Source organism: Triticum dicoccoides, chromosome 5A, assembly GCF_002162155.2.
Source record: "Triticum dicoccoides isolate Atlit2015 ecotype Zavitan chromosome 5A, WEW_v2.0, whole genome shotgun sequence".
Taxonomy (NCBI): Eukaryota; Viridiplantae; Streptophyta; class Magnoliopsida; order Poales; family Poaceae; genus Triticum; species Triticum dicoccoides.
Genome location: NC_041388.1, coordinates 5,102,064 through 5,123,924, shown reverse-complemented (window position 1 = coordinate 5,123,924; position 21,861 = coordinate 5,102,064). Strand labels below are relative to the sequence as shown.

The following is a 21,861-nucleotide window of genomic DNA, read 5'->3' as shown; positions in this document are numbered from 1 at the left end:
CCGCCGCCACAAGCCCACTCCCCTGGTCTCCCTCCCCCACCGCCACCGTCGGCCTTCGCCGGGCCTGGCTCGCACGATGGTTGGCGGCGGCGGGGCGTCCACTCGCGCCATCTACGTCGGTTAGCCCGCCCCTCCTCCCTGGTCGCCCTCCCTGGCTCACTCAGGGGCGAAACCCTAGCCCGCCGCCACAAGCCCACTCCCCTGGTCTCCCTCCCCCACCGCTGTCGTCGGCCTTCGCCGGGCCTGGCTCGCGCGGTGGTTGGCGGCGGCGGGGCATCCACTCGCGCCATCTGCGTCAGTTAGCCCGCCCCTCCTCCCTGGTCGTCGCTGTGGGTTTCGCCTCTCCCCTTTTCTGCATCGGCGCTCTCCCTCGTCGACTGTCCCTGGCACCGCCCCATCCGTCGGATCCGGCGCTGGTGGTGGCTCTGATGGCGGCTGGCTGCTAGATCCGGCTGCCTCACTCTGGGCCAGGGTGGCGGCCTTGCGCCTGTTTAGGCTTGCCGCGGCCGTTCTGGAGTCGCCGGATCCGGGGCCCTGGCGGCTGCTGGCCATCGACTTTTGCCGGATCTGGCCTCTGGGGACGCTGCAGACGCGATTTTGTTCTCCGGGGAGGCGCGTGGTGTCTACGGAGATGCTCCTGGTGGGTGTGGCGGGGATGTCGGCTGGCTGCAGATGTGATGCGTGTGGTGGTTGGATGCCGAGGCGGCGACCCCGGATTGTGCGGACATCGTCGTCTCTGCGGCGAGCGGCGCTTGTGGGTGCTAATCCGTGACTTTGGCGTGTGGGCGGCGAGGTTGCGGCGGACGTGTTCTACGATGGCGGGACGCCCCATCGGCCGGCGTTCCTGCTTTTGATGAAGACCTTCGTCCCTCCCAGCTGGCTTGCGCCCTTCTGGTCAGATCTGGGACCGTGTGGGCGGGGTGTGGAGCGGGACCGGGGGAAACCCTTGGTCATTGGCGGCGGCCACGACATTGACGGCGCCATTGGCGTCGACTCCCTCCTTGGAGGCCTTGTTGAGGTCCCCTCCTAATCGCTGCTTTGCATCTTGGTGGTGAAAGCTCTAGCTCCCCTTGCGGACAGCGGCAGCGTGCTGTCGTCGCATCCCTTCTTGGAGGCGTCGTCCGGGGCGCATGGCTGCAAGGTTGGCACTTGCTACTTGTTTGTGGGCGGATGGTGGCGCCTTCATGTTCATCCTCTTCCGTCGGTCTTCGTCTGTGGTATCGTCTTCAACTCGCGTTTGGATGTGCAGTCGGCTGTGCCCGATGGTGAGGTCATGGTAGTCTTGTGGGTGTGGTTCAAGCTCTGGTTCCTCACGTCTGGGATGCTCTGCTAGTTCTGTTCATGCCGCTCTCGGTGAGCTTTCTACCTTCCGACGGTTCGGCGCCCTTCGAGCCAGGGCGAGAGGATTGTGGTCTTCTTTGGAGGTTGATTAGGATGGCATGCTGGCAGGCTCTGCAGGAGTAGGTGATGGCGTTGGCCTCTGACGCTGGTGCTGCTTGTGTTCTCACCCTGTTGCCGGTGTAGCTGTTGTTCTAGACGTTTGGCCTTTACAATTCAGGCTCGGACCCCTCTTCTATTTTCCGTTTGCCTGTATTGCTGTTAGGTTGTGAGTTGTTCTAGCACCTTGTATCTTTGTCGTTTTTCTTGTAAGTTGTCTGTTTGTAATCCTGGCCGATTGATGGCTTTGTTAATTCAAAACCGGGCTAGGTCCGAGCCTTTTCTCGGGCTTGGCCGTCGCCTTTTCTCTAAAGAAGAAGAAGAAGAAGAAGAAGAAGAAGAAGAGATTGGGTGGTGGAGGAGGAGGGCAATAACTAGAGGCGGTTACCTAGCTAGTATTAGTGGTCGATAGATTAACATCACTAAACGCCGCCGAGTGCTAGAGACCCATCACCTAGACACCACATTTGCTCAAGTAAATGTTGCATTAATTCTCCTTAGTCTATTTCTCCTTTTAGTTAGTATCATTCATGCTAACTAAGCAATTTTGATGAGGTGATATAGAATTAAATGAATAAAGAAAGCGTTGAGTATCATATTATGAGACTGTATCACAATAAATTGTATATTATTATATGTCATGCATGGCAACAAATGAGACCACCTAAGATACTAGTTTTTTTTTTGCGGGGACACCTAGCTAAGATACTACTATATAATACTCCCCACTACGACTAGCTATTACTTATTTTATTCTTAAGTTAGTACTTAGTTAAATTCCCTGGTTTACTGTCTGCCTAGCAACCAATAGAGTAAACTATTCCCAAACTACCGTTTGAGTGCGAACGTAGTTGCGTACATGACAACATAGTTGTGGAGTTGGTAGTTTCCTTCTAGTAGCTCTTTGGTGGTAACAATACCCATGAAAAGAGGGGTAAAAATTGGCATACCTTTTGCTAAATAGGGTAACCCGGATGAAATGTTGTTAAATGAGGTAATTAGTGCCAGAAATATCAATGTAGGGGGTGAAAACTAAAATTTACTCTAGATAGAAGTCCCCTCTGCTTATTTGGAAAAATTCTCTTCCACTGATCTTGTGCAAATGGACAATTCCAGAAGAGATTAATAAGAGTTCCCTCTTGACTATCACAATATCAGCACGGTTGAAGCTTTGATGATGGAATGGCTTTATGTGAAGAAGATATCTACATTTATACAACCATGTGACAACAATCAGAAGAAAACTTTGTGTTCAAGTTGGGCAGCACATTTCCAAAGCTTAGCAAAGAGGAAGTGACCCCCCCCCCCCTTTTCTTGGGTCAAGGACTCATGGGCCAAAGTGCACGACACAGACGTGATCACCACCTTCTCTACCGAGCTCCGATGCCCGGAGTTGACTCAAAAGATCAGGCGCAAGTCCCCACAGATGACACCAGAGCTCTTCGACATTGCCAAAAACTACACTACCGAGATGTAAGTGGTCCTCAACAAGCAAAAGTACAACGAGGGGAAAGATAGAGGAGCGCCCAAGTCATCCAAGGCCAAAGCCACCAGAGTCTCCCAGATCCAAGAGCGCTCGCGGATTGTCAAGGAGGAACAACAATCATAAGCGCGAGAGCGATGATAAGGATGACCTTGTCGCGACGGCCAAACATGCCCTGACATGGGGTATCGACATCGCAACCCGAAAGAAAAGAGGAATAGATCTCTTTTGAAACTAGAAAACCAAGAAGCCATTGTGGGTGAATATTGTCGAAGATCTTTGGATTGTTTGGTTTCAAGATATTCGAAGCAGCAGCCGCTATGGCTTTGAAGAAGAAAGGCATGTTAAAGTTGGTCTTGAGCTAAATGACAAGCCTCTCCATGGGATGGTGAATGTGAAACATAGGTTCACCAGTTGGAGCTGAAATTGCAGCTCCAGAAGGGATTTTGAGCATTTCGATGGGCTAGAAAAGAAAACTAATGATATTCAAAAAAATAACCAAAAATAACATCTGCAAATGATCCTTCGCATAATTCTCTAATAAAGAACAAAAACTTACCCTTCACATAGTCTAGTTTGACTCAAATGAGTTGTGTCAATATCAAGAATACAAACAAGCATGAGAAAGGTTGTTGAACACCAAGCATGCCAGCAAACCTCTCTCGAGTGTAAACTTTGATCAAATCAAAATGATGACTCTGAGTTTTGATTTTTTACTTTTTCAAATTTGCATACTTTTTTCAAACTCACAAACTTTTTACTAAAATATTTTTAAACTTATGAATGTTTTTCTCAAATCTGTGGATACTTTTTCAAATTCACAAACGTTTTCATTTTTTGTGAACTTTCCTCAAATTCATCAAATTTTTCAAACTTTGTGAAAAAAATTCAAATTCATGAACTCTTTCATAATTATGAGTTTTTTTAAAATGTTATTTTTTTTCAAAAAAAACGTGTTTATTTTTTATTTTTATGAACTTCCTTTTCAAATTTATTTTGCTTTTTCAAATCCATGAACTTTTTGTAAACCGACCAACATTTCATAAATCCATGAACTTTTCTAATTTCACGAACATATTCAAAATCACAAAATCCTGAACCAGCAGCACCACAAAACTGACAAGTAAGTGAAGCGAAGGAGTGAAGTTTAATAGGCCACAGCCCACTTCCGTTCGCATGAGCGTCGGTTCCGGATTCGACGCTATAGGCGCTTTTTCTCAGCTATGTATCGCTTTTTCTCTCTGCATTTTTCTCTTTTTTCGATGCTAGCATAGGTTATATTTATCTTTTAAAACAATATTTTATTTTTTAGTGTTTCTTTGTTTTATTTAGTTTTTCTTCGATGTCCACTGGTAATTGATTTCTTCTTTTTCCTTTTTCATTTTTTTCAACTCATTTTTTTAACACATTGTAAATTTTTCATATATATTAGAGACATTTTAGACAAGTTTAATATTTTATAAATGCGTAATTAACCTTTTTTGAATTTATGTTTTGATGTTTAACTTTTACACATTGTACATTTTTCCTATACATCTGAAACATTTTATATATACGTTTAACAATTTTTGAAGTACAAATAAACATTTTTCAAGTATGCATTGAACATTTTTATAATGAAACAAAACCGTTTTTCAACCTACACTGTTTTTTTAATTGTAAAAATATAATTTTGAAATTTCATGAATGTTTATTTAAACACATGAGCTTTTCCAAATAGCACGTGATTTTTTTAGAATGTTGTGACACATTTTTTTAATTGTGCAAACACTTTTTGCATTGCTTAAACATTTTTAAAATTTCATGAACATTTTTTTGGAATGCATGAACAGTTTTTTAAATGTCTTGATAATTCTTTTTGAATGCTACGAACAATTTTTTTAACCACATGAACATTTTATAAATGTTCAGTGATATTTAAAACAAATAACTAATGTAATATCTAAAATATTTTAAAATAATAATAAACACACAAACCAAACAGAATGCTAAGCGTCTTGATGCAAAAGGACAATTCCAAACGAGAGATGAAGAACAATTTCTCTTGAATTCACTAGTAAAATTGGTCTTGAGCTGAATGAGAAACTTCTCTATGGGGTGGTGAATGCTAAGCGTGGTCCACGGCTCCATGAGAGATTCTGGGTATTTTGATGGACTAGACCAGAAAACTAATGATATGCAGAAAACAACCAAAACATATACCATCTACAATAATCCTTCGCACAACTCTCTAATAAAGTACAAAAAAATTATCCTTCACATAGTCTAGTTTGAATCAAATGAGTTGTGCCAATATCACAAATACAAGCAATCACGAGAAAGGTTGCAATGTCACTGCATATTTAAATCAACTCCTTGAATTGATTCATTTAAAATGGTAGAAATAGTGATCGGTTAATTTGGCTAGAACACAAGGTGAAAACTGATGCCATGACATTTCGTCAACAACACTTTCATCCACTATTTTGAGCTCAGTATATATATGAGAAAAACAATCCAATATTTGGCTAGAACACAACTACATTGGACACTCAACTAGACTACGTTGATGAACTAGCTCAAATCAACCATCACACATATATAGCGAATTTGATTGCAACGTGTGCGCACAAAATATCCAGACATGATCTTGAAACTCATTTGGCCACTACTTTCTGATAATAAGTGTGGCTCTTCTCTTGGGCTCACTTCTCACTAATGTCGGCGTCTCCAAAAGACTATGTCCCAACAAATTAACAAAACACTAACGAGGTGGCAGGTTCCCATAACAAAACAAGGTCTTGATTAGCATAGATCGGCGATGCTCGATGCTGATTTTCACACCGCTGGAAAGCGGTAGCAACGCCTGCACCAACGAGTTGGCCCTTGAATCTTCTTCATGGCAGTGGATTTTGATTCTCTCGATACAAGGGTAGTTGCCTGAGCCCGACAACGGTGCTCTCCTTGTCGACTACAAAGCAGATTTAGCACCCTTGCATGTACTACATTTCTCCTGCAGAGTGTCAACATTAAGGTACTATATTAGCAAGGGCCTAAGAGGTCCTACTGTTCCAGCGGGTCAATTGGTATTTAGAGATGGTTCCAGGTGGTTACCATTTCGAGTTTAAAACTTAGCTCGTTCAACTTGGGCGAACGATGTAGGAGGCGACGCGGCGGGTAGAAGTAAGCAGCTAGGCTCCAATCACCCAACAACAGACTTGTCAGGTTGCTGAACACCGGGCATGTCTGCAAACCTCTCTCAGATGTGAACTTTGATGAAATCAAAATGATGACAGTGAGTTTAGTAGTTGATTATTCGATACTTTTAAGCTAGCTTGTTAAGATAATACCAACACATATATAGGAGGGGAAACAAGTAAGCTGAAAAAAGTGAAGATCCTTTGAATTTACATCCGAGAAGAAACTATATAACAAAATCTAACCAAGGAAGCAAATATATTCATCTACACTCGTATGGATATGAAAAGAAAACTAGTTTGTACCTCAGGTAATGGTGTCTGCAACTCCAAGGCGTCGGATGTGAGAGGCCAGCAAGTAGACCAATGACCCATAAGTAGACCATGACCCAGAAGTAGACCATGACCAAGTATTGTGCTTTCCATAAACTGAAATGTGTCATATCTCAGGCTAACTGAAGTTGTTACTAGAAAGAACATATCCCTGGTTAATATAGCACAGAAATGACATCATGATTCTAAGATAGAGAGATGGGTAAGATTGCTAGCACAAATCAGGACACCTTGGTGATAAGGTAGCTAATGATATGTAGAACCTTGAGTGACCTCGATGAGATCTCCATCAAGTCCACCAAACAACAATGCTCTAGCTCTAAATGCTCAAGGATTGGGCAGTCGCAGTTCAGCGACCTAAAGAACTCATCTCTCGACAAGAGAGATTGGAGCCTGACTATTTTGAGGTGTTGTATACAAAACATGGTTGTGCTATCCAGAAACACGGGTCCTGAAACATGAAGGAGATGAACTTTGTGCATCATGACATGAAGAATCCACTCACAACACATGATACTATCAACTTCGTGGACAAAGATCTGGGATTCATCCAAGGAAGCAGTGTTGTCACGTAAGGGCAGCAACGAGCAAGCGATCCCCGATCTTATCTAACTTGTCACCATCCATGAAGTTCTGGTGATCGATGCAAATGAATGGCGTAGAAGCCCGGAGATAGCGCCACCTCGTCGAGAGCAGACTTGTGTGCATGGCCTCCACCATTGACCAGAAGGACATCACATGGTGGAGCAGCTCGTTGGGAAGGCTCCTATCATCGGTGCCTCACGTGCTCTTGGAACTGAAGGGGATTGAGGCTAGTTCTGACATTTCACCACACAGCCGACTGCATGGATCCAGCAGTGCAACGAATGAATACTTAAAATCAGACATACACGATGTAGATAGCTTTGAAGTTAGAAACACCAAATGAGCTGAGAATGTTCCATGCATGATACGTCTATCAAAAAAGAAAAGAGAAAGGTATGCTTTTGATCCCTTAAGTTTACCAAAAGTCTACATCTAGTCCCTTAAGAATTTTTGGGCAACATTTAGTCCTGCATGTCACAAAACCGGAAAATTTTCATCCAAAACCGAAGCAAAGTGGTATTGATGCTGACATGTCACTGGTTTTGGAATCCCACCTGCCATGTCAGCAGTCAAAGTCAAAGATCCCTCGTTTCGCAAGAAAAAAGTCAAATCCCTCTCACAAATGCACTAGCAGGAAGCCAACAGGCCGCAACCGCACGCGTGCCATAGCCTGCAACTAACTTGAGATCCGTCACACCCGGTACGAACTCGACACCACTTTCTTACTCCATCACAGCAGTCGTCGCCGACATTGCCTTGTCTTCTCCTACCTCTCCAGCAGCACGGGATCCAGATCGACGGTGAGCCCAACCACACTGCCTCCTCCTCACACGACCACCTCCTTTGCCATGGTACACTTGTCCACATATCTACAAACTGGTTATATTTATTCGAAATGATTTAGTTATTACAATATATTGCCAGGTTCCTCCGAGTGCTAGTATTGGTGATCCCCAAATGTGCTTTTACACGCTGTACTTGATGTTGATGAGCAGCAAAAGAAAGAAAACCAAATGGTGCTCTACGCACAAAACATGGCAATCAGTTTGAAACGAGGCATAAGATTCTAACAACTCTTACTCTTAAAAAGAGTACATGCCACTTCACTGAATGGTGAGGTTTCATACAGATATCTATCAGTAAAACAATAATTATTGAACCCAAAAGATGCATGCGAATGCACCAACCTATACCACAGAATTTGTTGATGTTTATATGCAGCAGCACAGCGACGGAGCCAGAAAAAGGTGATAGGGGGGCAGGGGCCTGAACGAAAGTATTGTGCATACCACAGTTCACATCCGATTTTAGTATGATGCTTACTTTAAATGACACTAATCAAGAAAATGATGCAATCCAACTGTGATTCGGTCTAGATCATAAAAAAATCCGAAGGTAAACCACTGTATCCGATTTTAGTACGGGACTTACTTTGAACTATACCGATCAAGAAAATGATGCAATGCAATGGTGATTCGGTTTGGATCGTACATAAGTCGTACGGTAAACTATCGTATGCACGGCAGTGCTCGGGGCTTGTCTAGAAGAATCAATCACAAACAAAGAATCATATAGCATAGTAAATATCATGAGGTTAGATACTCAAAGTATAGCTTGTTTCTGCAATAGTAATAAAACTTACATATTTTTAAATTTAAGTTTGGCTCTATGAGAACTCTCGACAATTTCTTCAGAATTGGTTACTATTCCTAGTTGGCTAGAAAGTGTTCTCAACGAAACTCTTCCTCTTCATGCCTAGAAACGCATAACCCGACATGCAAATATTTTTGAATTATTTCATAGTTATAGTTTCTGGTTATATAGTTTTTATGGTACATCAAAATAAATCCTAGATTGAAAGATGGAGTTCGAAATGAAGACTAACCAAAAACGAAGTCGCTGACAGCCACAGAAGAAAAAATCATATGGGATCCCACAGGTTCGAGAATCTTTTGTACCGCGAGGAGGCTAGGCCTGTACAGGCGCAACTCGCGTCCGCAACCGCCGAGTGGACGAGCCGGCGGCGAGTGGTGGAAAACGGAAGAGATCAGCGATCGATCAGCTTGCGGCGTGGTTGAATAATGATCAGCAGCGATTGTCTTGCTTGCACGGCTTGATTACACCCAAAGTTGGCTGCTTTATAATTATCTATTTGTGATATTTGGACTAATAGCTCTAATGGGCTTCTTCATCATCCAGCAGCGCAATAGGGGGGCGACACTACAGGAGGTTCCAGACGGTTTTCTCTGGTTTGGGGAACCTTCTAGGAGGTTCCTGATCTGTTTTTTTTTTGTTTCTGTTTCTTTTTCGATTTTATTCTTCCCGGTTACTCTTTTCTCTCCTTTTCTCTCTTTTTTGTTTCTTTTGCTTTCAATTTCTTTTCACTTTTCCAATTGTTTGTTTATATGTTCATGTTTTTCAAAAATTATTCACTAATATCTAAAACTATTCCCATTACCAAAACTCATTCATGTTTTCAAAAATTTTGGGGTTTCAAAAATGTTCACGTTTCCAAAAGAATTTCTTGTTTTCAAAAATTGTTCACAAATTTCGAAAAAAATTGTGTTATCAATTTTACACGGGAACGTTTAAAAAAATGTGCTCCTTTCCAAAAATTGTTCTCATTTTCCAGTTTTGTAAATACTTTTCTAAAAAATCCAATTTAAAAATTGCTCATATATTCAAAAAAATCGTCATATTTTTTAAAATGTTTGATTGTTCTCAAAATTTGAAAAGTGCGCAGGTTTGATAAAACAATAGTTTTTTATAAATTTGAAGGAAAAATATTGATGTTTTCGACAAAAAGTCACAAATTTTAAAAAATGTTCCTTTTTCCAAAAATTGTTCGCATGTTCATATTTGTTCAGTAGATTTTAAAAAATGTTCATATTTGTAATAACTGTTCATGTTTTTTCATAATTTACTCACAAATAATACCAATGTTTGGGCATTTCCAAAAATGTTCCCGTTAAAATTTGTTCACAAATACCCAAAATCTTCATGCTTTCAGAATTTGTTTGAAAAATTATAAAATTGTTTGAATTTTCAAATTTTGATTATGAGTTTCAAAATACTTTCCTGTTTTAAGAAAATGTTAGTGTTTGAAAAAACTGTTCACATTTTCAAATTTTGTTCAGAATTTCAAAAGAATGGAGACGGAGTATATTAGTACCAATCTTCAAGAATAAGGGGGATGTTCAGAGTTGTACTAATTACCGTGGAATTAAGCTGATGAGCCATACAATGAAGCTATGGGAGAGAGTCATTGAGCACCGCTTAAGAAGAATGACAAGCGTGACCAAAAATCAGTTTGGTTCATGCCTGGGAGGTCGACCATGGAAGCCATTTTCTTGGTACGACAACTTATGGAGAGATATAGGGAGCATAAGAAGGACTTGCATATGGTGTTCATTGACTTGGAGAAGGCCTATGATAAGATACCGCGGAATGTCATGTGGTGGGCCTTGGAGAAACACAAAGTCCAAGCAAAGTACATTACCCTCATCAAGGACATGTACAATAATATTGTGACAAGTGTTCGAACAAGTGATGTCGACACCGATGACTTCCCGATTAAGATAGGACTGCATCAGGGGTCAGCTTTGAGCCCTTATCTTTTTGCATTGGTGATGGATGAGGTCACAAGGGGTATACAAGGAGATATCCCATGGTGTATGCTCTTTGCGGATGATGTGGTGCTAGTTGACGATAGTCGGACGGAGGTAGATAGGAAGTTAGAGTTATGGAGACAAACCTTGGAATCGGAAGGGTTTAGGCTTAGTAGAACTAAAACCGAGTACATGATGTGCGGTTTCAGTACTACTAGCTGTGAGGAGGAGGAGGTTAGCCTTGATGGCCAGGTGGTACCTCGGAATGACACCTTTCGGTATTTGGGGTCAATGTTGCAGGAGGATGGGGGTATTGATGAAGATGTGAACCATCGAATCAAAGCCGGATGGATGAAGTGGCGCCAAGCTTCTGGCACTCTCTGTGACAAGAGAGTGCCACAAAAGCTAAAAGGCAAGTTCTACAGGACGGCGGTTCGACCCGCAATGTTGTATGGCGCGGAGTGTTGGCCGACTAAAAGGCGACATGTTCAACAGTTAGGTGTGGCGGAGATGCGTATGTTGAGATGGATGTGTGACCACACGAGGAAGGATCGAGTCCGGAATGATGATATACGAGATAGAGTTGGGGTAGCACCAATTGAGGAGAAGCTTGTCCAACATCGTTTGAGATGGTTTGGGCATATTCAGCGCAGGCCTCCAGAAGCTCCAGTGCATAGCGGACGGCTAAAGCGTGCGGAGAATGTCAAGAGAGGGCGGGGTCGACCGATTTTGACATGGGAGGAGTCCGTTAAGAGAGACCTGAAGGATTGGAGTATCGACAAAGAGCTAGCTATGGACAGGGGTGCGTGGAAGCTTGCTATCCATGTGCCAGAGCCATGAGTTGGTTGCGAGATCTTATGGGTTTGACCTCTAGCCTACCCCAACTTGTTTGGGACTAAAGGCTTTGTTGTTGTTGTTGTTGTTGTTCAGAATTTCAATCTTGTTCAGGGGTTCAAAACAGTTCGGTGTTTTCAGTTTGTAAATTTTTGTTCACGGATTTGAAAAATGTTTGTGTTTCTAAAATTTAAAATGTGAAATGTTTCTGATTTGAAAAACGTGAGAATATTAACCCACATTGAATCCGTCCAAAATTGTTGGAAACACGAACAATTTTTTTGCCGCAAATCCGCGAACGTGAAATTTTTTGTAAACTTTTGGTCAGGAGACATGAAAAGTGTTTGTGTTTCAAAAGAATTTTGGCTCCCTTTTTGGGAAAATGTTTCCGTTCAAAATTTAAAAGGTTTCGGATTTGCCGCCATCGTTAGTCTTACAGTCTCGCACCGATACATAGTCAAGAACCCACATTGGCTCCTGTGGCTAGCAACACTCTCACATGAACATGAGATCTTCTGATCGAATCTAGGTCAGTGCATTACTTTTGCATTTTAGCGCTACGGTACCGAAGCTGGTACACAGTAGCCTGCTCGTGGGAGCCTCTAATGGGCCAGCCCAATCATGTTTGCCCTTGTGCGTCGCTGCTCTGTTTGACTTAGAATGCGTAAAATAGGAGGTCCCGGGTCTAGCCCCCCATCGCTCCCCCTTAGAATCATCCCTGCAGCAGCATAGGAGAGTCCCGGCAACATCGGAACCATTCCTATGTTTTGCAAAACGCACGATGATATATATCAACCTAGAGTTTTGACCGATGGAATCATCCGAAGCACGTATGTACGCATAGGTACTGTGGATTTAGTTAAAGTTGGGTAGGGAAAAGAAATAGTGTTAGGGTTTCGCCCTCCGGTCGCCGTACTGTGAGAAAGACAGAACGAGCTGGAGGAATAGCATGCTGACCTTGTACTAGCAGGTAGCGAGGTGGTACGGCATCTTGCCTCCTGGTGGCGGCGGCGACGACGAAGCCAGCAACTGGGGACGTCTCACTATCACTTTGTGCATGTGATTGCTAGCAGAATGTATTAAAAAAAAGGTCAATCTAGTATTTCAAAAATGTTAAATGTGTGTAGAAGTTTATTTTTGTATTTGACGAAAATGATAATCAAGCATTTCAAAAAAAACAAGTATAAAGGAAAAATGTTGACCATGTATTCAAACACTATTAATCTTGTTCTTCAAAAATATTAAATGTACAGAAAAAATTAATCTTGTACTTGCAAAAAGTGAATCGAGCATTTAAAAATGTATATAGGAAAATTCATGTAATAAAAAATGTTAATCTTTTATTTAAAAAAATACTAAATTTGTTTTGAAAAAATGTTGACCATGTCTTAAAAAATGTTAAACTTGTATTTGAAAATATTAATCAAGCATTTCGAAGAATGCTAAAAGTGTATAGAAAAAATATTTACCATGTATTGAGAAAATGTTATTTTTGTATATATCAAAAAGTTAATAAAGCGTTTAAAAATATGAAATATATATTAAAACTTGTGTTTAATATAAATCTAAATTTAAAACTAGTGAAACCTGGGAAAAAGCAAATAAAAACTGATGAGAAATAGAAAAAACCGAAATAAAAGGAATAAAAAGAAAGAAGAGTTTTTTTGATAAAACGGAGCAAAAATAAGTAAAACTGAAGAAAAAGGAAAAAAACAAAAACAGAGAAACTAACGTAGAAAAGCCGGTGAAAAAGGAAGAAAACAGAAAAAAAACCTGAAAAAAACAACAAAAAGCTAGCGGTTTAACCCTCAAGTAGGACGCTCTCTAGTATATACCATGAATTTGATTGTAACTATGTGGCTAGAATCGATGCCTTTCATCCATGAGACCCCGGTTTGAATCCTGGTTCCGCACAGTCGGGGTTCCACACAGGGGCTATCGTGCGAGCGACCCGCCTAGGCTTCCCTGTTAAGCGTTCCAAGTACACCGGTTTTGAGACTGTTCCTAGCAGGGTTTTTACCGGTTTTGGAAACCTTCCAGAAGGCTCCTGAACCGGATTTTTCCTTTTTATATTTATTTTCTTTTTTATTATTTATTTTTTCCTTCCCTTGTTCATGTTTTTTCTGTCTTTTTTTCTTTCTTCTTGCTCTTTTTTATTTTTTCTTATTTTTCTTTTTTTTAACGAATGTTTTCAGAAAATTTTCTAAAAATTTAATTTTCAGATTTTGTTCCTTTTCTTAGAAAATGTTCCTGTTTTCAAATTTTATTTCAGAAATTTCATAAAATTTTATAATTTAAAAAATTGTTCGCTTATTTTAAAAAAAAGTGTTCATCTTTTTAAATTTTGTTCACAAACTAAAAAATGTTCGGTTTAAGAAATATGTTCCCGCTTTAAAAATTGTTCAAAAATTCTAAACATATTCATGTTTCAAAATTTGCTAACAAATTCCAAAAATGTTCGTGTATTTAAACTTTTTTCGTGAATTAGAAAATGCTCAGGAATTTTTAAAAAAATTCCCATTTATGAAAATTGTTCAAAATAATTCAGGAAATTGTGCTCGTTCACATTTTTGAATTTCGAAATTGTTCAGTTTCAAATTTTTGTTCACAAATTTCAATAACAATATTTGGACGGTTCAAAACATGTTCCCGTTTTCAAAAAGAATTCAGAATTTTCGAAAATGTTTAGATTTTTTTTTTCAGGGGTTTCGAAATTGTGCAGTTTCAATTTTTTTCACAAATTTCAAAAAATGTTCGGGCTGTTCAAAATATGTTCCCGTTTTCAAAAAAAAATCTCAATTTTCAAAACTGTGCACGTTTTCATTTTTTTCACGAGTTTTGAAATTGTCCAATTTGAAATTAAATGTTCTTGTTTCACATTTTTCAAAATATGTTCGCGTTTTCAAATTCTATCTTGGAATTTCAAAAAATGTTCCCATTTTCAAAAAAATGTAGCTGATTTTTACAAATATTTCAGTATTTTTTGTAAATCAGCAATTTGCTTGTGTGTCATAGATCCCTTCGGTTTTTTCATAAAAAATGCTTTTGAAATTCAAGATATAATTTGGATCTGCTAAGGGATTGGTTCTTTAAGCTTGGCGCTGTTATAGAATCGATAACGACTGCTAGCTCAACTGGTAGTACCATGTTTGGTGTAGTGTCAGGTCCAGTATTTGAATTCCCGTGACAGTGGTATTTCTTTTTTAGCTAAAGCGCACTGTCGTTCGCTATATTCATGGGCCAGCCCAGTTTGACACCCGTGTGTGCGAAACCGCGCCTCTTTGCCGCAGCGAGCGGCGAATAGGATCTCCCCGCGAGCTAATGGTCTGGCTCAGTTTCTTGCGCTAGGTGCTATTCCGTTCAGCGATAACATCTTTGATCTCGCTTAATGCGAGATATAGCTACCACGCGCATTCATATTGTAATTCACTAACCGGCGCATATCCTCCACTGGCAAGTGTATAAATGGGCTGGCCCATGTAGGTCATTTCTTCTTCACCTATTTATTGGGAACCGTTTCAATGATTGTACTGACGGTTTTTCTGGCGTTTTTTCTTCTGGTTTCCACAACATCTTTTTGGCCGGTTTTCACATTTTGTTTGTATTTTTTTCTTCTTTTTTTAATTTTTTTATTTATTTCTTTTTATTTTATTTTATATTTTATTAAATTCGAGAGCTTTCACCAATTCGTGAACTCTTAAAAAATTGTCTTTATTATTCCATTTTTTGTTAACTTTGTTTTCAAATCATCTATTCTCAAATTCATGAATTTTTTATAAACTTCATGAACATTTTTAAAATCTTTGTGAACTTTTTTTTCAATTTCATGATTTTTTTGCGGCCCACATACAAACAAACAGGCCGCCACAAACAAACAAGCGCCAATTGTGCGGGGTGATCGGAAGCAACCATGCTGGTTGTTTGTCAACAAGTGGGGACATATTACATGATGATGTCAGCTTAGATGTGAGATAATATCTCACATCTAGATGTGACATAGAGAGACCCATTGATGAAACCGCTCAATTGTCACCGTATCTGTATGTAGTTTACATGGATTGCATCAATGACGGATGCAGGTAATCATGAGGCAAGATACTCCAGTTTGTGTGTCCGTGCGGGATACACATGTTCACAGGAGACGTAGTGTTGTGTTTTGCTGCTATTCAATCTCCCCTGTTCTGTTTTGATTGATTCCAAATCTCTATTACATAGATTCACCGGGATCGATCGATGAGCATACATATGCACATATATCCATTAGACTCTACCATTCTATGCACGCATCGGAGTATATTAAGCCCCAAAAGGAGGCAATAATAACTAAGCTAAACCAGCGCCAGCCTTCTTCGGGCCGTCGTCGTCGAGCTCCACATCTCCGGCGCCGGCATCGTCGGACTTCTTGAACCTGTACCACCGTGCACAGATCACAAAGTAGACGAGGTTCACGGCGGCGATGGCGGCGGTGACCAGGTAGAATAGGTCGACCCTACCCTCGTCCAGGTCCTGCGCCAGCCAGTCAGGCTGACCGTCCCGCCCGCGCGTCGCCCGGTGCACCACCATCACCATCAGCCCGCTTGCGTAGCTCGCCATGGCGAACCCCAGGAAGTAGAGCGCCCCCGCCACGCTCCGCATGTTCTCCGGGAACTGCCGGTAGTAGAATTCAATCTGCCCGATGGCGCCGAACGCCTCCGACAAGCCCGCCAGCAGTTGCTGCGGCACCAGCCAGAAGCACGACATCGACGAGCCGACCTTCCGTCGTCGCTGCTCGACGGCCGCTGAGACCACCATCGTCGCCACGGACAACGCCAACCCGACGCCGATCCGCTGGAGCAGGGTGATGCCGCCCTCGCGCTTCGTGAAGCGGCGGAGCGCCGGCACCACGAACCGGTCGTAGACAGGGATCCACGTCGTGAGGGCGAGCATCTGGAAGACGACGAAGGAGCCCTGCGGGATCTGGAAGCTGCTGGACTTGCTGATCCGGCGGTCCATCTGCGCGGCCTGGAGCACGACGTAGGTGCCCAGCTGGGTGAGCACGATGAAGTAGACGATCCCCGACGACCACACCGGAATGATGCGCGCCAGGCACTTGACCTCCTCCACCTGCTGCAGCGTGCACAACCGCCATGGGTCTGCCGGCGTCTTCCCGTCGACGCACAACGCGTCGTCGGGGGTCCGCACGGCCGCTTTATCGAGGCACGCGAACTGGTCGGTGTATGCCAGCTTGGAGACGAGCTTACTCTGGTGCGGTGGGTCGAACAGCTCGGCGTCGCCGCGAGCCCGACGGAGGTGGCGCTTGCGGGCTGCGGCGACGAGGACTTGGGCGAAGCTTGTGAAGGGGCTGCCCTCGGGGCGTACACGGACGTAGAGGCGCGTGCCCATGAAGAAGACGGCGCATGAGAGGCCCATGAGCGCGGCGGGCACGGCGAGCCCTAGCGCCCAATTAACGTTGCTCTGGAGGTAGATGATGACGGTTGCCGAGAGCATCATGGCGACCGTGAAGGTGAAGTAGTACCAGTTGAAGAAGCTGGCGATGCCGCGACGACCGTCGGCGGTGTGCGGGTTGAACTGGTCGGCCCCGAAGGCGAGGTTGCATGGCCGGATGCCTCCCGCACCGACGACCAGGAAGAAGAAGGACACCAGGATGGCGGCGAGCTGGGACCCAGTGGGGCCCTCACACTGTTGCCCCTTGGACGCGCTGCACGCGGGAGGGTGGAGGGTGTGGATGGCGGCCGTGAGCGTGAGGATGAGCATGCCGACGAAGGAGGACATGGTGGCGGCGGTGATGGTGGTGTAGCGGCCGAGGTAGGTGTCGCTGACGTAGGCGCCCAGGACGGTGGCGAGGTTGCTGGTGCCGGAGAATACGTTGAGGAGGGTGGCGGCGTTGACGCTCGGCATGTGGTACACCGTCGTCAGGTACACCAGCATGTTCGACAGCGTGCCGATCGTCCCGAGCTTCTCGAACGTCTCGTTCCCTGCGATTACAAATCCACATTCACTCGGTTTGACTAGCTCAGATTAAATTCAAAAAACTAACGGTGTTCAACCAGAAAAGTAAAATGGAGGCATAGCAGCGCCTGTAGCTCAGTGGATAGAGCGTCCGTTTCCTAAGCGGAAGGCCGTAGGTTCGACCCCTACCTGGCGCGGTAACTTTTTTTTTGTTACTGGTGATTTCTTGGCTTAGTGTGTTATACGAGTGTTTAGCATCTTTTTGCAAGCGTTTTTTGCACTACACTAGTATAAAAAAAAGTTCTGTTTTGTGTGGGTAAATTCTGAAACTTTTAGCTACACAAGAAAGAGAAATGTGTGGATCCATAATACATAGTAGTATGCATATACATCCCATTTTCACGCACATGTTTTCCCATTTTGTGCGCGTGAGAAGATTTACTAATGAAATTTTACACGTATACATCGTTCATATCTATATGTACATGTGAATATGTTTTAAACTGTTTTTAATTGCGCTAGTGGTGAGGAATGAGGAGGAGATATACATGGCATGGGCAGATATATAGCTAGCAGCCTTCTTGGACCTTTTTTGTTGTTGCGAAAAGCAGCTTTGTTGGAGCTGTTGGCTGGGTGCAGACACATCACCATACACATGGCATGGGAGCTCATTTTCATGGAATTGTGGGCACTCGTCGATCGTCAGGCAAAGCAAAGCAAAAGGAGGGCACATGTTGGCATGCCACGGCACGCCATGGCAATATGTCGTTAGCTAGCAACAACTAGTAGCAAGCAAAGGTAAACAACTAACTGAATTATTGTCATCATCCGTCCCTACGTACTCCTGCCTTTACTGTTTGCCTTTTCGGCCGTAAACAACCAACTGGATTATTGGCACAAGAACAAGAAGGAGAAAACAGTAGCAAGTTCAGCAGGGTCCAATGGCTAGCTACTACTGAGCAGGGCGAGAGATGCAAGGAGAAGATTTGAGCGTGACATGAGCATGCAGGGAAAATCAAAGGGAGCAGGCAGGTAAATCACCTATGACGTACGGCATGGCCTTCCATCCGCGGTGGTTGTGGACGGCGCCCGCCTCCTCCTCGCCGCCGCCGGCGTCCGAGGACGACGACCCGGCCTCCTCGGAGACGGCCTTCATCGCCGTCTGCTCCTTGCTCATGGCCTTGTGCTCCTCCTCCTCCTGCTGCTGCCGAGGCTTATTTGCTTCCATCGATCTCTTGCTCACTGAACACTACGCAAGCACCAAGCTAGCAGCTGGCGCACGTAGGTAGGTAGATGGTGTGGCGTTGCTTCTGAGGAGGGGAGGAGATGCTGGCCGTATATATAAGCTCAGCTTCCAGCCAGAGTATGGGATCTTGCTTCCAAAGATCCTACGGGCAGTGAAACGGGGCCAGCTGCTGCGTGTACATTCATACAGTACAGAGACGGGAAGAAAGCAACGTGCGTGATGAGCAGAGAGAGACCTCCGTGTGGTCGTTTTTCTGAATGGGGCCGGCGTGCCATAAAAATGCAGCTAGCTGTAGCCTGCCGGAGGCAAATCATTGAGGCAGCAACGGTAGAGGGTCTTTGCTTCTTCTCCCTTAAAAATGAGGTGAGGTCTTTGTTCGGATATCAGGCAGTTTTTGATTATAATCTTGATCTAATTAAATTAGCAACATCACATGATTGCTTGTACGGCAAACCGCATAGACAGGGACTAGCTAGGAGGAACATTTGATATATACTCACATGGACCAAAGACGCGTGCCAACAGAGAAAGGTTCAGAACATATAAATTCACCGGAACTCCCATGCAACAACATAGTCGGCCATCGTCCGCCGTAGAGAAATATAAGTGGAAGCACGCGGGCAAACGTTAAAGATGTACCCCCTCCGTTTTCAAATAGATAACCCAATTATATACTAACTTTGTAGACTCTACAAAGTTAATATAAAGTTAGGTCGTCTATTTTAAAACGGAAGGAGTAGTATCGACGATGGTGTTCAAGACGAGGTGGTCGTCTAGCGTAGAGGAAGTAGTGGAAGCAGACAGACCGACGTCGATGATGTAGTCAAATTGTATGCACGGATTGCAGACAGACAAACGTCAAGGTGATATTAAACGAGGTGAGGAGTGTATAGGCTGGATTGCACGGGCGTGCAACACGACAAGGTTGCTAGCTAGTGGGAAAGCAAGGATGGAGGAAGAAGAGAGGGAGCAGCTGGCTGGCTGGCTACTGCGCGTTAGAGTGAGTGAGCCAGAGTAGATTGGATTATTGCACGTGATGCAGACACACCCATGTGAACCCTGGGATGAGATTCAAGTGGACCGGTCCTAGATCGGCCGGCTCCACGTCAAGCAACATGTCGGCCGTAGCACGTACGTCTGAGCTGTTTTTATATACTCACAAGAGTTAAAACAGCTACTGGCTAGCTCTTTTTCAGAAATAATGGTGAAAATCAATGTTTCATACAGAAAATATAGATATCCACCATAGCGTGTATGCATTTAATACATCGGCGAATCTTCTCATCCACTGTTCAAGAATTCATCCGATTAACCAGTTAACTTCCCGATTAATCCTTACTCGTAGGGTCATCGAGTAGCCGATAAACCAAAAAAATCGTTCGATCAATTGATTAAATGGCCGATTAACTTGCCGATTAGCCGATTAATTCCTTACTCGCTAGCCAACCGAGCAGCTACCAGTTAACGATTTTCTCAACAGTGTTCTCATCTGTGGTGTACATATAGGAAAACAAATATCTGGACCAAATCACAGCTTCCCGTACCACAATTTTATATTTTCATTTGCGGCCTACAAATTAATGTATCCTTTCATAAACATTTTTAACATGTGTAAAATACATCCATCCATGTCTGCATAATCTTTTTGAAGAAACTGTAATTATTCTTTTACTCTCTTCGATCCATGTTACTTGTAACGAGTGTATATTGATAAATAGAATTATTAGGTCATCAGGCATACAAATTGAAAGGGCATTCCAAGGGACGTACTTGGATGAATCAGCAAAATCCTGTACAAGGTGCCATAACAATTTACGACCAAATATTTCCCAAAAAAGGGAGTCGTCTTGTCGTGAAATTAGAAAACACAACGCATGGTGCAAGCTTATTAAAAAATATATCATAACTAGTGAACAATGTTTTTAGTTAATAAACCTTGACTTTCACCCCGCTTTATAAATAAAGTCAACACAAGTAGTGAGCAATTAACCCAAAAAAATAAATTGTGAGTAATTAAGGCCCTGTTTGTTTGGGTTTATATTCAGTTTTTACAATTTTTTGTTTGTATAAGCCCAAACAAAAAGAGCCTAAGGGAAGGAAAACATGTGCCTAGAGTATTAGGGAAGACGTAAGAGCATCTATAGCCGGATATACCAAATCTGGCCACTCAAACGCCTGCAAATGTGTCTGAACGCGTCCACTAACAGTGACCGGGGAGCCTTTAAATTTCCTTCTCTCATTCGAATACCTCATAGTTCATCCCTCAAAGCCATATAAACCATGCAAAGAAAACATGTACGTAGTACGGAGATCAACTAAACCTACACGACACTACTTGTAGCCGTCGGAGATGTTCACTATCTCTGTTCGAAACTCCGGGTACATGGGCAACAGACACGACTCTGGCTCCTCGTCGGCCTCCGCCTCCATCTTTACATCCAACTTGTTGAAAAGCAAATGAGTCTTCGCCTGTTCTTGCACGCCAGTTGGACTCCACGTATGCCTCATCTTGGATGGACTCTAGGATAATGGTCTGCTCCGCCATATCCGCCGCTTGGATGACCTCAAACTCCGCCATGGTGAAGCCCGCAACTGGCGCCGACTCCTCTTCCGTCTTATCCACCTCCTTCGGATTCGGATCCGCCCCTTCCATGGGCTCCGGCTGCTGCTCCCCCTCCTCTTCCTCCTCCTCCTGCTCCTTCGGCTCCTTTGAGTCCGGAGGCAGGTCGACCGCAATCCAGGAGGCGTTCCTCGCCCGAATCTCCTCCTGGATCTGGAAGTGGCGCTCCGGCGTTAGCATGGTGTAAGTGGTCTTCTTCTACGGGGCCATGATGTTGGCGGACGGCGAGGGAAGAGGGACACAGAGACGAAGAGAAATGGATGGGCTCAGATTGGCGGCGCGGAGAGGGAGGACAATGATGTGGCTAGGGCTGAGGGATGCCGTCTGGCTTAATTAGCCAAACACTAGTAGAAAAAGGGTAATTTGTCCCGGTTCATAAGGGCCTTTAGTCCCGGTTCTGGAACCGGGACTAAAGGGTCGTTACTAAAGGCCCTCCACGTGGCCGCTGCGTGGAGGTCCACCTTTAGTCCCGGTTGGTGCCACCAACCGGTACTAAAAAAACTTTTATGATTTTTTTATTTCTTTTTTGAAATTTTATTTTTGAAAATTTTTCCTGAATTATTTTAACCTCTAATCTCTAATCAGCCCTC

The 21,861-nt window shown here is 43.5% G+C and overlaps 1 protein-coding gene and 1 non-coding gene across 2 annotated transcripts; one reads left to right on the top strand and one right to left on the bottom strand.

The window, feature by feature from the left end:
- Window positions 1-15,465: 15,465 nt before the first annotated feature.
- On the bottom strand, window positions 15,466-18,728 carry LOC119298737 (protein NRT1/ PTR FAMILY 2.11-like). The gene is made up of 2 exons (XM_037576023.1): window positions 18,447-18,728; window positions 15,466-17,431 (listed from the first exon to the last, which is right to left on the bottom strand). The coding sequence occupies exons 1-2, from the start codon at window positions 18,631-18,633 to the stop codon at window positions 15,780-15,782; spliced, it is 1,839 nt and encodes a 612-aa protein (XP_037431920.1). The 5' UTR covers window positions 18,634-18,728; the 3' UTR covers window positions 15,466-15,779.
- On the top strand, window positions 17,530-17,602 carry TRNAR-CCU. Its single transcript has one exon. It is a non-coding gene; the product is annotated as a tRNA-Arg (tRNA).
- Window positions 18,729-21,861: the final 3,133 nt, after the last annotated feature.